Source organism: Pseudophryne corroboree, chromosome 8 (genome assembly GCF_028390025.1).
Source record: "Pseudophryne corroboree isolate aPseCor3 chromosome 8, aPseCor3.hap2, whole genome shotgun sequence".
Lineage (NCBI taxonomy): Eukaryota > Metazoa > Chordata > Amphibia > Anura > Myobatrachidae > Pseudophryne > Pseudophryne corroboree.
The window spans coordinates 23,920,254-23,937,461 of NC_086451.1; the positions used below are offsets into that span (position 1 = coordinate 23,920,254).

The 17,208-nt window shown below is 46.8% G+C and overlaps 1 protein-coding gene and 1 long non-coding RNA gene across 3 annotated transcripts in view; both read right to left on the reverse strand.

The window, feature by feature from the left end:
* Positions 1 to 624: 624 nt before the first annotated feature.
* LOC134948221 (uncharacterized) overlaps positions 625 to 17,208 on the reverse strand; it is a 67,995-nt gene continuing 51,411 nt past the window's right edge. Inside the window, exon 2 of the long non-coding RNA XR_010182934.1 lies at positions 625 to 885. This is a non-coding gene — a long non-coding RNA (uncharacterized LOC134948221). The remainder of the gene's footprint in view (positions 886 to 17,208) is intronic.
* Positions 12,616 to 17,208, reverse strand: part of LOC134948219 (uncharacterized) — a 40,329-nt gene continuing 35,736 nt past the window's right edge. Inside the window, exons 1-4 of one of the 2 annotated variants that reach the window (XM_063936072.1) lie at positions 15,775 to 16,464; positions 15,195 to 15,345; positions 14,652 to 14,817; positions 12,616 to 13,629 (exon numbers count right to left, since the gene is read on the reverse strand). In XM_063936072.1, coding sequence (XP_063792142.1) covers positions 12,969 to 13,629; positions 14,652 to 14,817; positions 15,195 to 15,345; positions 15,775 to 15,825 — 1,029 coding nt within the window. In that variant the 5' untranslated portion in view covers positions 15,826 to 16,464 and the 3' untranslated portion in view covers positions 12,616 to 12,968. Of the gene's footprint in view, positions 13,630 to 14,651; positions 14,818 to 15,194; positions 15,346 to 15,774; positions 16,465 to 17,208 lie in introns of those variants that run through there. The other variant, XM_063936071.1, reaches the window with a different exon arrangement.

Below are 17,208 nucleotides of genomic sequence, written 5' to 3' on the forward strand. Positions count from 1 at the left end.
GCACTGTGAGGCAATGTATATCTGGCACTCTGGGGGTATTTGTGTATCTGGCACTCTGGGGGCATTTGTGTATCTGGCACAGTGAGGCAATGTGTATCTGGCACAGTGAGGCAATGTGTATCTGGCACAGTGAGGCAATGTGTATCTGGCACAGTGAGGCAATGTGTATCTGGCACTGTGGGGCAATGTGTATCTGGCACTGTGGGGCAATGTGTATCTGGCACTGTGGGGCAATGTATATCTGGCACTGTGGGGCAATGTGTATCTGGCACTATTGGGGTCATACGTGTATCTGCCCCTCCCCCCATATGTGTATCACGCCCCCATTTTCATTGGCCACGCCCCATGTGGCATTTGGCCACACCCATTTTTTTGCGCGCGCACACAGTACCCGTAAGACATTTTTTCTACTTGCACCACTGGGCACACATATCTCGGTGGCATCTGCACATGTGTTACCGAGTGGCACGTGGAATAAATTAGACATGGACGTGTAGACAGAGCTGTGCGCACACAGAGAGCCGTCCGATTTCAGTCTCCTGCACCCAGGATGGGGCTGGGGGAAATGCTGATGGTAGTGATGGAAACAAAAAGTGTCCCAATAATCACATCTGGGTACAATCCTCAATTGTGGGATCATTTTTATTTTTATATTGAAACACTAATATTGATTTATATTTTCATTTCCTTCCATGTTTGGCTTCGCCTCTTCCCTATTCACATTGGCCGCTCTTTCCCTTGCAGGGTTGCTCTCCGTGCCGGGCGGCTCTCTCATTTATTTTCCTTCTATTATTTTTTTTCTCACACAGAAGAATGTTTTTGCTCTCGTGCGGCCGTCCCACGGCACATCTTCTTACATTCAGCCGTGTGCGTCATATCAGTGTCCTAGAATAACACAAACGTCATTTGCCTCAGGTTTTATAATAACTAACATAAAATATATATAAACACTTTTGAAATATTAGAAAATGATTATACACCACAAAGAAAAAAAAAAAAAAAGATTATAACTCAGGGGTCTATTCATGAAGCAGTGAAAAGAGTGAAGAAAAGGAACAGTGGAGAAGTTTCCCATAGCAACCAATCAGCTTTGAAGGAAGCCTTTATCAAGTACATTCTATAAAATGTAAGGGAGATGCTGATTGGTTGCTGATGGCAACTTCTCCACTGGTCTGTTTCTCCACTCTTTTAACTGCTTTATGAATAGAACCCTCAGATACCAGCAACCACATGTCCTCTTCTTCATCATCCTCATCTCCTCTTCTTCCCAGCAATGCAATTGTTCACCAAATATTTAAACCGACTTGTAACCAGAGTTTGCCTTTAATCCCGGTGGTGTGGCCACCACAGGTGCAGGGTGTGCAGTGCACGTGGGACCATGAGTCAGCCCCATGACTTGTACCCCCCCCCCCCCCCCTCCTGCACCCATTGGGTGGTCCCATCACCAGCTTGTGTTGCTATCCAGCCCTGCTGCAATGTCATAGGACCAGATCATATGATGCGGCGAATCCCTGCCATTGATTGGCTGGGAATGCACAGTGCAGATACTTGAACAGCCTACCGGTGTCTTGGAGGCTCTTCATCATGTAATTTGGTGCAAGGATCCAGCTCTTCTACTGTGGAGTGGAGAGAACTGGATAGTGTTCCTTTACTATACACCAAATAAGGGAGGGAAGGGCGTAAAGAGGGGCAGGGAAGAGGGTAAAGAGGTGCAGTGAAAAGGGTAAATGTAGCTGCATTGGTAAAGAGATGTAGCCTGGAGAAGGGATGAAGAAGTGATAAACAGCAGCCAATCAGCTCCTAACTGTCATTTTTCAAATCCGTAATAATTGGCTGGTGCGTTATCACCTTGCACTTATCACTTCTTTATCCCTTCTCCAGGTTAATACATCTGCCCCAATATTTGCAGGATTTCCCCCAGACCCAGGTGTTTGGGGTACTAAAAATGGCTAAGAAGTCTATTCATGAAGCAGTGAAAAGTGTGGAGAAGTGAGCCAGTGGAGAAGTTGTCCATGGCGACCAATCAGCATTCAAGTAACATTTATAATTTGCATACTATACAACTGTACGAAGCAGCTGATTGGTTGCCATGGGCAACTTCTCCACAGCTTCGCTTCTCCACTCTTTTTACTGCTTCATGAATAGACCCCTAAGTATCCCCTGAATGTATGTACAGAGGAACACATAAGATATCGGATCCGCAGGATGCCTCACCAACGATGGCCGCTCGCACAGGAGCAGTCAGGAGACCTTGGTCCCATTGGTGTTTCTATAATGGGTGCAGTGTGTGCGAGGCACAAGGGCCCCCAGGTCCAGGGGGGCCCACCCCGCACACACTGCACCCATTTGCTTAATACTTACCTCTCTGATGTCCCCCGTCGGATCCATCCCTTTTTGGCAGCACAATAGAGTTTGAACACTAGGGGGAACAAACTCTATTGCGCCTGCTGGAAACTCCGGAAAGATGGCACAGCGGCCATTTTTACGGAGTTTCGCGCATGCGCATTAGCAAAATCTTCTGGAAAATGGCCGCTGCGCCGTGTTCCCGGAGGTTTGCGCATGCGCAATAGAGTCTGTTCTCAGACTCTATTGCCACTGCGGAGAAGGATGGCACCGCCGGGGGACTCCGGAGAGGTAAGTATTAAATCCTGTGCATCAGTCAGAGACGAGGGGGCCCCTGATGCAGAAGGCTGCACACGGGCCTCCTTCTCTCTTAAAACGCCCCTGCTTGGTCCCGAACCTGGAAGTAGAGTGATAATATTAGCGATCGCTATACATCGTACATATCACAGGGGCGTGCTCCTATCAGAGCCCCCATTCCTGTATCTATTCTTTGGTAAATATGGCAATCCTCGATTTCTCGTGATGAGCGACGATAAGAATGTATAATCATCAGGTCCAACTAGTCCCAATAATTGCTTAATATGCCCCATAGACTGTACATATGGATGTGCTAAGGGGTCCATTTATTAATTATTGAGTTTGAGGCCTGGTGATTATAATTTCTTATCACAGCAATAAAAAGATTTATTAAAAGATTGTGCTCTTGTGATGATTACGTTGTGAATGCTCTGATTATTGAGTAACATACTCACCTACAGATGGGACCACAGTTATCTTGGCTAGTTTGCTGCGCCTAGGCACAACATGGTTTATTAACATAAACCCTTCATGTATTGTTCTCAGCTGCAGTACAATACATAGAACAATACAGCAGGGGATTAAGTCATAAGTATATAAAAGAGACAAGCTGTTTATTTCTGTAATTATAATACCTGTGCTGGGGCTAACATTCTCTTTTGTCGCCCCCCCCCCCCCCCGCTCTCCTACCCTTATAGGATAATCCGTCTTTCCCTGGGGGCATGAATAAACATGCTTTTAAACTTTGGTTAGTTAAAGGTTTATTATTAATTAATGACAGCCTTACGGCTTACCTTTTCGTCTTCTCTGAATTTACAGAATAGATTTGGTCTCCCTTCACAATGCTTCTTGCAGTACTTACAATGACGTGGTTTTCATTTAGCTTCTCTCCAATCGAATAGATCTCTAATTAGGTCCCATCTAGAGTCCTTGTGCTTTCTCCGCTCTCCTTCTAAGGGCCTTTTATTTACGATATACTGACTTTTGCTTAAACATAATCTACCTATATTAGCCCCTCATGAGGCAATTTGGGAACGCGAATTAGGAGAACAATTAGGCCAAGAAACCTGGGGTCAAATTAGACAGAATTTAGTCTCCTCGGCCACTTCTATTAGACACAGGGAAAACTCATTTAAAATATATGTCCGTTGGTATTTAGTTCCGACACGCTTAAACCGTATCTTCTTCTCCACATCAGATTTGTGCTGGAGAGGCTTTGGGCAGAAAGGTACCCTGCTCCATATATTCTGGGAATGTCCCAAGCTAATCTCACTCTGGAAAGCTATTCGGGGGCTTATTTCACGCATTACTGCTGTAGATGGGCCTAATTCAGACCTGATCGCTCGCTAGCATTTTTTTGCAGTCCTGCGATCAGATAGTCTCCGCCCACCGGGGAGTGTATTTTCGCTTTGCAAATGTGCGATCGCATGTGCAGCCGAGCGGTGCAAAAAAACTTTGTGCAGTTTCTGAGTTGCCCAGAACTTACTCAGCCGCTGCGATCACTTCAGCCTGTCCGGGCCCGGAATTGACGTCAGACACAAACGCCCTGCAAACGCTCGGAGACGCCTGCGTTTTTCCAACCACTCCCAGAAAACGGTCAGTTGCCACCCACAAACGCCTTCTTCCTGTCAATCTCCTTGCGAATGGATTATTTGTAAATTACAATAACAGGTAGGTCCCTTGTATGCGCAAATATCAGCAGCCAGAAAACAGTTACTAATAAGAGTATTCCTCAAAAACTCTAAAAAAAAGGATACATGTGCATTCAAAGATAAGTAACTTTAATATCGGCGCTTGATTTATTACACATTTGTTTTTTAATAAACACAACACTTGTAATTACCAGAGAAAGGAATTAACTTGCAAAAGTCAGTCCTTTAGAAGCAAAGAAGATGGTATATCACCAGTCAGCATTCCGGATCCGCTACCTGGACCTCTGCTCCCTCCTGGTATTGCCGAATCCCTGACACCGCTGCCGCACCACCACCGACGCGTTTCAACCCCTGTCTGGGGTCTCTTTCAAGGTGATGAGTGTCCCACACTGTTTCCCACATGATATTTAAAAAGAGGTCCGGCTAGCGGATTAGTAACCTTTATTACCATCTGGTAATTATTTGGGATTTGTCATTTAGGATTCCAACTGGGATCAAGTGTTTTTAGAGTTTTACAAGTGTTGTGTTCATTAAAAAACGTACTATGCTATGCGTTTTTTCGTGTTTTCTATTTCATACCAAATGTGGTTGAAGTCACATCTGAACGAGCTTTGACAGAATAACATAAGGAGGGAGGAAAAAGGCCCCTCTCACCGCCTTGACATAAGGGGGTAGATGTATTAACGTGGAGAAGGCATAAGGAAGTGATAAAACAGTGATATGTGCAAGGTGATAAAGGCAGCAGCCAATCAGATCATAACTGTTAATTTACATAATGGAGCCGACTGGCTGGTGGGTTTATCGCCTTGTACATATCACTGGTTTATCACTTCCTTATGCCTTCTCCAGGTTAATACATCTACCCCAAGGAGTGAAGGAATGTATATACTTCTTATGTAACAAATCAAGCGCCGATATTAAAATTACTTACCTTTGAATGCACATGGATTCTTCGTAAAACCCATCGCACGGCAACGATCCGCTTTGTACCCGTGTGACGCGCCTGCGCATTGCGGTGCATACGCATGTGCAGTTCTGACCTGATCGCAGCGCTGCAAAAAAAAGCTAACGTGCGATCAGGTCTGAATGACCCCCGATATGCCTTTCTCCCCTTCTTTTTATCTTCTTCCTCTGAATGCTCCAGGATTAGCAAAAACCCTTCAAAAACTTATCTGGCACATTACGAATGCAGTGAAATGTAAAATTGCTTTTCTTTGTAAATCTCAGACCAGAGCCGGCCCTGACCAATATGATGCCCTAGGCAAGATTTTGGCTGGTGCCCCCTAGAACCGCTGCTAATTCCGCCTCCCCTTTCCTAGCACCATCTCCCCTCACCTATAGCAATCCTCATTTCTCTAACGTCCTAAGTGGATGCTGGGGACTCCGTAAGGACCATGGGGAATAGCGGCTCCGCAGGAGACTGGGCACATCTAAAGAAAGCTTTAGGACTATCTGGTGTGCACTGGCTCCTCCCCCTATGACCCTCCTCCAAGCCTCAGTTAGATCTTTGTGCCCGAACGAGAAGGGTGCACACTAGGGGCTCTCCTGAGCTTCTTAGTGAAAGTTTTAGTTTAGGTTTTTTATTTTCAGTGAGACCTGCTGGCAACAGGCTCACTGCATCGAGGGACTAAGGGGAGAAGAAGCGAACTCACCTGCGTGCAGAGTGGATTGGGCTTCTTAGGCTACTGGACATTAGCTCCAGAGGGACGATCACAGGCCCAGCCATGGATGGGTCCCAGAGCCGCGCCGCCGGCCCCCTTACAGAGCCAGAAGACAGAAGAGGTCCGGAAAATCGGCGGCAGAAGACATCCTGTCTTCACCAAGGTAGCGCACAGCACTGCAGCTGTGCGCCATTGCTCCTCAGCACACTTCACACTTCGGTCACTGAGGGTGCAGGGCGCTAGGGGGGGGCGCCCTGAGCAGCAATAAAAACACCTTGGCTGGCGAAAATACATCACATATAGCCCCCAGGGCTGTATGGATGAATTTTAACCCCTGCCAGAATCCATAAAAAAGCAGGAGAAAAGTCAGCGAAAAAGGGGCGGAGCCTATCTCCTCAGCACACTGGCGCCATTTTCCCTCACAGCTCCGTTGGAGGGAAGCTCCCCTGGCTCTCCCCTGCAGTCACTACACTACAGAAAGGGTTAAAAAAGAGAGGGGGGCACTAATTAGGCGCAGTATTAACAATACAGCAGCTATAAGGGGAAAAACACTTATATAAGGTTATCCCTGTATATATATAGCGCTTTGGTGTGTGCTGGCAAACTCTCCCTCTGTCTCCCCAAAGGGCTAGTGGGGTCCTGTCCTCTATCAGAGCATTCCCTGTGTGTCTGCTGTATGTCGGTACGTTTGTGTCGACATGTATGAGGAGAAAAATGATGTGGAGACGGAGCAGATTGCCTGTAATAGTGATGTCACCCCCTAGGGGGTCGACACCTGAGTGGATGAACTGTTGGAAGGAATTACGTGACAGTGTCAGCTCTGTATAAAAGACAGTGGTTGACATGAGACAGCCGGCTACTCAGCTTGTGCCTGTCCAGACGTCTCATAGGCCGTCAGGGGCTCTAAAGCGCCCGTTACCTCAGATGGCAGATATAGACGCCGACACGGATACTGACTCCAGTGTCGACGGTGAAGAGACAAATGTGACTTCCAGTAGGGCCACACGTTACATGATTGAGGCAATGAAAAATGTTTTACACATTTCTGATAATACGAGTACCACCAAAAAGGGGTATTATGTTCGGTGAGGAAAAACTACCTGTAGTTTTCCTGAATCTGAGAAATTAAATGAGGTGTGTGATGATGCGTGGTTTTCCCCCGATAACAACTGATAATTTCTAAAATGTTATTGGCATTATATCCTTTCCCGCCAGAGGTTAGGGTGCGTTGGGAAACACCCCCTAGGGTGGATAAAGCGCTCACACGCTTGTAAGGGTTCTACCATCTCCTGAGATGGCCGCCCTTAAGGATCCTGCTGATAGAAAGCAGGAGGGTATCCTAAAATGTATTTACACACATACTGGTGTTATACTGCGACCAGCAATCGCCTCAGCCTGGATGTGCAGTGCTGGGTTGGCGTGGTTGGATTCCCTGACTGAAAATATTGATACCCTAGATAGGGACAGTATATTTTTGCCTATAGAGCATTTAAAAGATGCATTTCTATATATGCGTGATGCACAGCGGAATATTTGCCGACTGGCATCAAGTCTAAGTGCGTTGTCCATTTCTACCAGTAGAGGGATATGGACACGTCAGTGGTCAGGTGATGCGTATTCCAAACGGCATTTGGAAGTATTGCCTTAATAAGGGGAGGAGTTATTTGGGGTCGGTCTTTCAGACCTGGTGGCCACGGCAACAGCTGGGAAATCCACGTTTGTACCCCAGGTCGCCTCTCAACATGAGAAGACGCCGTATTATCAGGCGCAGTCTTTTCGTGGACAAGCGGGCAAAATGTTCCTCATTTCTGCCCCGTGACAGAGGGAGAGGAAAAAGGCTGCAGAAATCAGCCAGTTCCCAGGAACAGAAACCCTCTCCCGCCTCTGCCAAGCCCTCAGTATGACGCTGGGGCTTTACAAGCAGAATCAGGCACGGTGGGGGGCCCGTCTCAATGAATTTCAGCGCGCAGTGGGCTCACTCGCAAGTAGACCCCTGGATCCTTCAGGTGATATCTCAGGGGTACAAATTAGAATTCGAGACGTCTCCCCCTCGCCGTTTTCCTAAAGTCGGCTTTACCGATGTCTCCTTCTGACAGGGAGACAGTTTTGGAAGCCATTCACAAGCTGTATTCCCAGCAGGTGATAATCAAGGTACCCCTCCTGCAACAGGGAACGGGGTATTATTCCACACTGTTGTGGTACCGAAGCCGGACGGCTCGGTGAGACCGATTCTAAATCTAAAATCTTTGAACACTTACATACAGAGGTTCAAATTCAAGATTGAGTCACTCAGAGCAGTGATTGCGAACCTGGAAGAAGGGGACTACATGATGTCTCGGGACATCAAGGATGCTTACCTTCATGTCAACATTTACCCTTCTCACCAAGGGTACCTCAGGTTTATGGTACAGAACTGTCACTATCAGTTCAGACGCTGCCGTATGGATGGTCCACGGCACCCCGGGTCTTTACCAAGGTAATGGCCGAAATGATGATATTCCTTCGAAGGAAGGGAATTTTAGTTATCCCTTACTTGGACGATTCCCTGATAAGGGTAAGATCCAGGGAACAGTTGGAGGTCGGTGTAGCACTATCTCAGGTAGTGTTGCGGCAGCACGATTGGATTCTCAATATTCCAAAATCGCAGCTGGTTCCGACGACTTGTCTTCTGTTCCTAGGGATGATCCTGGACACAGTCCAGAAAAAGGTGTTTCTCCCGGAGGGGAAAGACAGGGAGTTATCCGAGCTAGTCAGGAACCTCCTAAAACCGAGCCAAGTCTCAGTGCATCAATGCACAAGGGTTCTGGGTAAAATGGTGGCTTCCTACGAAGCAATCCCATTCGGCAGATTCCACGCAAGAACTTTCCAGTGGGACCTGCTGGACAAATGGTCCGGGTCGCATCTTCAGATGCATCAGCGGATAACCCTGTCACCAAGGACAAGGGTGTCCCTCCTGTGGTGGTTGCAGAGTGCTCATCTTCTAGAGGGCCGCAGATTCGGCATTCAGGACTGGGTCCTGGTGACCACGGATGCCAGCCTGCGAGGCTGGGGAGCAGTCACACAGGGAAGGAATATCCAGGGCTTATGGTCAAGCCTGGAGACATCACTTCACATAAATATCCTGAAGCTAAGGGCCATTTACAATGCTCTAAGCTTAGCAAGACCTCTGCTTCAAGGTCAGCCGGTGTTGATCCAGTCGGACAACATCACGGCAGTCACCCACGTAAACAGACAGGGTGGCACAAGAAGCAGGAGGGCAATGGCAGAAGCTGCAAGGATTCTTCGCTGGGCGGAAAATCATGTGATAGCACTGTCAGCAGTATTCATTCCGGGAGTGGACAACTGGGAAGCAGACTTCCTCAGCACGACCTCCACCCGGGAGAGTGGGGACTTCACCCAGAAGTCTTCCACATGATTATAAACCGTTGGGAAAAACTCGACAGGTATTGCGCCAGGTCAAGGGACCCTCAGGCAATAGCTGTAGACGCTCTGGTAACACCGTGGGTGTACCAGTCAGTGTATGTGTTCCCTCCTCTGCCTCTCATACCCAAGGTACTGAGATTGATAAGATGGAGAGGAGTAAGCACTATATTCGTGGCTCCGGATTGGCCAAGAAGGACTTGGTAACCGGAACTTCAAGAGATGCTCACGGAGGATCCGTGGCCTCTACCTCTAAGAAGGGACCTGCTTCAACAAGGACCCTGTCTGTTCCAAGACTTACCGCGGCTGCGTTTGACGGCATGGCGGTTGAACGCCGGATCCTGAAGGAAAAAAGGCATTCCGGATGAAGTCATCCCTATCCTGATCAAAGCCAGGAAGGATGTAACCGCAAAACATTTTCACTGCATTTGGCGAAAATATGTTGCGTGGTGCGAGGCCAGTAAGGCCCGACGGAGGAAATTCAACTGGGTCGATTCCTACATTTCCTGCAAACAGGAGTGTCTATGGGCCTGAAATTGGGGTCCATTAAGGTTCAAATTTCGGCCCTGTCAATTTTCTTCCAAAAAGAACTAGCTTCAGTCCCTGAAGTTCAGACGTTTGTAAAAGGGGTACTGCATATACAGCCTCCTTTTGTGCCTCCAGTGGCACTTTGGGATCTCAATGTAGTTTTTTGGGTTCCAAAAGTCACATTGTTTTGAACCACTTAAATCTGTGGAGTTAAAATATCTCACATGGAAAGTGGTCATGCTGTTGGCCCTGGCCTGGGCCAGGCGCGTGTCAGAATTGGCGGCTTTATCCTGTAAAAGCCCTTATCTGATTTTCCATTCGGACAGGGCGGAATTGAGGACTCGTCCTCAGTTTCTCCCTAAGGTGGTTTCAGCGTTTCACCTGAACCAACCTATTGTGGTGCCTGCGGCTACTAGGGACTTGGAGGACTCCAAGTTGCTAGACGTTGTCAGGGCCCTGAAAATATATGTTTCCAGGACGGCTGGAGTCAGAAAATCTGACTCGCTGTTTATCCTGTATGCACCCAACAAGCTGGGTGCTCCTGCTTCTAAGCAGACTATTGCTCGTTGGATTTGTAGTACAATTCAGCTTGCACATTCTGTGGCAGGCCTGCCACAGCCAAAAATCTGTTAATGCCCACTCCACAAGGAAGGTGGGCTCATCTTTGGCGGCTGCCCGAGGGGTCTCGGCTTTACAACTTTGCCGAGCAGCTACTTGGTCAGGAGCAAATACGTTTGTAAAATTCTACAAAATTGATACCCTGGCTGAGGAGGACCTGGAGTTCTCTCAATTGGTGCTGCAGAGTCATCCGCACTCTCCCGCCCGTTTGGGAGCTTTGGTATAATCCCCATGGTCCTTACGGAGTCCCCAGCATCCACTTAGGACGTTAGAGAAAATAAGAATTTACTTACCGATAATTCTATTTCTCGTAGTCCGTAGTGGATGCTGGGCGCCCATCCCAAGTGCGGATTGTCTGCAATACTGGTACATAGTTATTGTTACCAAAAAAATCGGGTTATTGCTGTAGTGAGCCATCTTTTCTAGAGGCTCCTCTGTTATCATGCTGTTAACTGGGTTCAGATCACAAGTTGTACGGTGTGATTGGTGTGGCTGGTATGAGTCTTACCCGGGATTCAAAATCCTTCCTTATTGTGTACGCTCGTCCGGGCACAGTATCCTTACTGAGGCTTGGAGGAGGGTCATAGGGGGAGGAGCCAGTGCACACCAGATAGTCCTAAAGCTTTCTTTAGATGTGCCCAGTCTCCTGCGGAGCCGCTATTCCCCATGGTCCTTACGGAGTCCCCAGCATCCACTACGGACTACGAGAAATAGAATTATCGGTAAGTAAATTCTTATTTTTGGTGTTCCTAACCCTTATATTTTAAATAGGAACAGTGCGCACATTTGGCGCACAGCTCAAAAAGCTACGTGTTCTTGCTGGGAAGGGGCATGGCCACACAATAGCACCCCAATTCAAATTACCCCACACAGTAGTACAACTTTATTCACATGTTATCATGCGATAGTGTCTCTTATTCACGTTACATCACACAGTAGTACCACTTTACCTTATATACGTTATTCCTCACAGTAGTGCCCCTTATTCACATTACATCACACTGAATTGCTACTTATTCACATTACACCACACCATATTGCTCTTTATTCACATTACACCACACAGTAGTGCCCTTTCTATACGTTACGCCACACAGTAGAGCACCTTATACACATAATGCCACACATTAATAATGCATTTATAAACATAATACCACACAGTAATGCCCCTTACACATATGCCACACATTATTAATGTCCTTATAAACATAATGAGTCTTGCACATCATGCCAGCCTTTATTAATGCCCTTATACACATAATGCCCTTTACACATATGCCGAACACTACTGCACAACCAACGCACCCGCAGAAAACACTCACATGGCCGCTAACACTGTGACCTCTGCCTATGCATGGATACAGATGAGTCTTCATACATCTTGCCTCAATACGCCATGCAGCAGGAGATACCTGGCGTGAGTCAGCTGGCAGCTCTGCTAACGTCGGGTGCCTTTTTGACAAAAATGCATCTTATTTGCAATATTTTGTGGCTAGGATGCACTAGCAGCTTCTAACAGCTTCTGCTGATTAAAATGATATGCAGCATGCCTATATTCTGTTTGCGACTGTGGCTGTATCTGCATACAAAATGCTACGTTACAGTGATTTCCAGGAATGCACTGTAATGTAGCATTACATATGCAGATACAGCCGCAGTCACACACAGAATATAGGCATGCTGCATATCATTTTAATCAGCAGAAGCTGCTTGTGCTCATGGGTATACCAAATGCCCTAGGCATTTGCCTAGTTTGCCTATGCCTAGGGCCAGCTCTGCCCAGGGGTAGCGAGTTGAAATACGCAAAGATACCCGTTTGGGCACCCAAACAAGTCTTTTCATGCTTGCACCCATTATTTTCATCGGGTTTAGGTGCTTTGTGCGCCTAAACCCGAGTGTAATGGGCGCGATCAGAGCGATAACTGGGGCATTTGAATCTCGCCCCTCGATCTCCCATCTTATTGGGGGTGCGATAACATTTATATTCCCCCCCACAGGATCTATACGCTGTCTTATGGCTGATGCCCCCCTCTCTTCTCAGCCCAAATTACACCACCCCATGAACTTCAACTCAAATAAAGACAAGGAGACGGATGTAGAGGGAAAAGGGATCAGAGATTTTATTTACAACTTGGATCTTTTGGTAATTTAAGTCTCGTGACTCACGAAGAGTCATCCTCAGAGTAAAACCCCCTGTGGGGGAAACCTCTGGGAAACCTATGCCGTGCTGTTATTGGCTAGGCTGATAGGCCAGTCTGGGATCGGCTAGTCACCGGGCTGGAACTGGCTATTCTGGTATAGCGGGATGGAACGGCTATGTTGAAGTAGTTTATTGGAATGGAAGCAGCAGGAGGTCATCAGAGCTCTGGAGACCTCCTCAGCCACGGAGAGGTAAGTGGCTGGCAGCGGTGCCAGGAGCCATGACACTTACGCTGTGCTGCATTCAGCTTTACAACAGGCACCACAGTAATCCTGGTGCGCTGCAGCAGTCACTCAAATCTGCGATCGCTTCATCCACGAATTTAACAAATCTGCCCATCCAACTGATCTTCTTGACCTTTTTTCCTCTGGCTCTCTGTGGGAGAACAACGTGATCTGCGTGGGCGATCTCAATACTATCTGCATGTAGGATTTCTACACGAGCTGCGTGCGAGATTATAACATGCGCTGCGTGTGATATTTCAACCCTATCTGCGTGTGAGATGATAACACTACGCTTACTGGCAGATGCGCCACTCAGATACTCTTCCGGATCTACGGCCGATGCGCCATTCTCATTCTCTTCCGGATCTACGGCAGATGCGCCATTCTGATACTCTTCCGGATCTACGGCAGATGCGCCACACTGATTCTCTGCCGGATCTACGACAGATGCGCCATTCTGATTCTCCGCCGGATCTACGACAGATGCTCCATTCTGAGGAACTGGTGATGGGACTATGGCAGATGCGGATCTCTGAACTGCTGATAATATGGCAGATGCGGCACGCTGAACTGCTGATGTTGGTAATATTGCAGATGCGGCATGATGAGGAACTGGTGATACAGCAGGTGTGGCATTATCTGCTGGTCCTCTGCTAGATGCGGCGTGCTGAACTGCTGGTGCTGGTCTGTAAAACATAAAGAGTGAGTTAATCATTTGCTCATTAGTGCTGTGCTCGCTAGTTGAACAATTAGCACCTTTTCCCCACATACGATTAAGCTGCCCTCGCCTACTCTTCTGGAACATCCACATTTATTTAGGAAGTCCAGCGGACTCCCTACTGAAGTAGGAGAAATGGGTGACACGATGACCTGATTCTCAGAGAATCGCATCATCTTGGCCCTGTCCCCTCCCGACACCTGTAATTTACAGCGTTATGTTGTGAGGGGGTGGGTCCAGCCACGCCCCCTCAGTGACCCGCTGCATGTCCCCTCCTGGAATATTCCAGTGGCGGAAGATGGCAAATATGCAAGTCATATGTACCTGGTTCAGGGGCGTGCAAGCTTAAGTTACAGATGTAGCCATGCTCATCCAGCGTGCGGCATGGGTGCGAAGAGATGCTCCATGCCTAGGTACATGTGCAACGTAGTGCGCTGAGCCGTGCCTTTGTATGCCGCCCATGTATTCCCTTGGGCGTATACTAATGGTTTACATGAAGTAAATAGTCACCAAGTCTCTTGATTACCACTGTATTATTACTGTAACTCTATGAGGAATCTTCTTCCTTCTGTCCTCCCCGCTAGGAGCAAGTCCTCATCGTTCTATCAGCGTTTTATTCCTTTTTGTATAATAGGACCTCTTCCCGACAGACGGAAGAATATTCCTTATGGATGTAGGAGGATACCACGTGGCAATACTGCCTCGCCCACGGGTTACGCCACACAATATATATTTCTGATTTATTCTCATCAAGGTGTCTGATGTTTGGGCGGCCTACTCTACATCAGGCTGTCACCTGCATTAGCGCTATTTTCTACTTATTATGTTCCACCTGATGTGGCAGCGTTATCATATACACATGGCTGAGTCCTAAATGTGCACACGCAGTAATGATAATAAGATAGGAACCATTCTAGTATATAACATTATGGCTGTGTATTGTTACAGTATGCATTGGTCATATATAGATAGCGCTTATATGGAACTCACCCTTCCTCTGACGAATCATCTTCTCGTAAAGTTGAACCTTCTGGGCGACCGCGGTACACTAATATCTTGATCTTATCTCCAGGCTTGGTGTTCCCCTCAAGAGCCCAGAATTCCTTCACGGTCCATCCCAGAACTTTTTTGTTGTTGAACTTTATTATTTCGTCTCCTGTAAATGATAACACAGTTGAATATAAAATATAATCAGGAACAGTATAAACAATAGAAGAAAGCAGCGACTTACAGGCCAGACTATAGCAGGACATGGATTATACACGTTGCTGCATCAGCGGTCATTATAGCCAAATAAGCAGCAGGGCGGCAGAACCCGAGGGTTATGTGCCGCTGTAGGGAGTAGATGGCAGTATAAGGGAAGGAGAAGCACATGAGGACAGAGGGCCCTGCACGTGAGAGCTTACAGCATGCCATATACTGCCATTGTCATATAAGTGCCTTTTTACTCTTACTTTGTACTAATACTTATACTTTATGTTCTTATTTAGATAATACTGAATGTGCTGTTACATATATGAAGGATTATATTACCTATATGTAGTACATTGAAGAGTGGTCCTTTCTGTACTATGTGGGAAACCTCGAGGAAGTTCTCATCATTCTGAATCAGCCTCATTCCAAGATGTCCATCCCCCTTTACCAGAGAGACTGTTACTGTGTCAGCCAAGTTGTATCTGGAGACCTGTTACAGAAAGACACAATTCACTATCTAGTTACATACACAGCTATTGTGTAACTGCTACACACTAATGTAGCCACATATCTGTATATAATACATGACAGATATAGGGCTATAGGAGCAGATCTACCCCCTCATTCCAGGGTTCTCAGCTCCAGTCCTGAACTACTAACAGGTTTCTGGCTAGTACAGCCATTTCCGCTCCTATGTAACGCCTACTGAGAACCAGAAATGCTGTAAATAATAATACTCTCTTAGCTTAGTCAGATGTAGGCACAGACACCTCCTGACATTTAGGCCTACTAAATTGGGACAAAGCACCACCTTCTGTGCCCAGACACGCCCACTTTCATGTGAGCCCCGCCCCTCTTGAGAACCGTGAAAACCCCTAATTGTGCAAAGTACAATAAATAAAAATAACATCTCACTTACCTTATCCCGGAGGATCGGCCAGCGAAACTTAATCGGCAAAGCTCCACCCATGTCTAAAGCCTCCTCACTTCTGATCCAAAAAAACCTGTATATAAGTAGCTATCCTTACACGAAGGGCGCTTCTCAACACTGGAACCTGATAATTACTCGGTAATTGAGCTTCAGCAATCGCTTCCTGCTCTACTGAGGTCAGGCAACAGAATAAGCCCCTACTGTGCTGCACTGGCTTATAACATACCGTGTGGGACCAATGTGATGACATAGCACATAGGATCATTATGATGTCACAGCACATAGGGCCATTATGATGTCATAGCACAGACATTAGCAGCAGCCATACAGGGAAATAATTGTATGACATAAAGTATCAGACTGTGTATAGGGGTAAGCAGGGGCAGAATAGCATACAGAAATTCACAAATTCACTTCAGATTTGTAAATAAGGGTAATCCATGTACCCCACAATTATCAGCGTATTCCCGGCCATTAGGATAATATTATTACAAGAGGAATTCTTGCATTTTATTTTCAACTAGCTGTTTTACCCGTTCTTCGCGCGGCAGTTTCTGATTTGCGCGGGTTGGTAAATGTATAGAGATGTAAATTTGAGATGTCTTCATGTAAGTAAATCTTAATCCATGGTTCTTGGCGTTACCCGAGGAGAACCTGTAGCAGATACGGTAAAAAGTGACAGGACAATATTTGTAGTTTATTACATTCTACACACTGGAGGTGCAATCTAAATGTTGATGTGATCTTGTCCGTTTGGGCGTTATCATTCACGCAACGCAAGCCACGCATCAGTAATGATGTCATTGTGTCAACCCCTTTTTATCCCCGTAGAGGAGATTTATTAAAATTTCATGACTTAGTTTTCCTATTTCCCACCTGAAGAATATCTGTGTAACATTTCATCTTCCTAACGTATCAGGAAGTAAGAGAATTAGCGATGAGTCAGTGAGTGGGTGGGTGTGTGAGTGTGTGAGTGAGTGAGTGAGTGAGGGTGTGAGTGAGTGAGTGGGTGAGTGAGGGTGTGAGTGATTGAGTGAGTGAGAATTAGTGATGAGTGAGTGAGTGAGTGTGGGTGTGAGTGAGTGAGTGTATGAGTGAGTGAGTGGGTGAGTGAGGGTGTGAGTGATTGAGTGAGTGAGTGAGTGAGTGAGTGAGTGGATGGTGAGTGAGTTAGTTAGTGAGTGAGAGCTGCCACATTTACATGTGCCGCGTGGAAATGTTAACGCAATATGACTATTTTCATTACGCCCATCTTCAAGTTTAAGTTTACTACCCAACCCCTATAAGAATTGGCGTGACGATCCATAGCCTATATGATAACGGACAGTCTAAGGGGGTGGTCTTCAGTATGCCGAATGTTGGGATCCCGGCGCACAGTATACCGGCGCCGGAATCCCGACACCCGGCATACCGACAGCTATT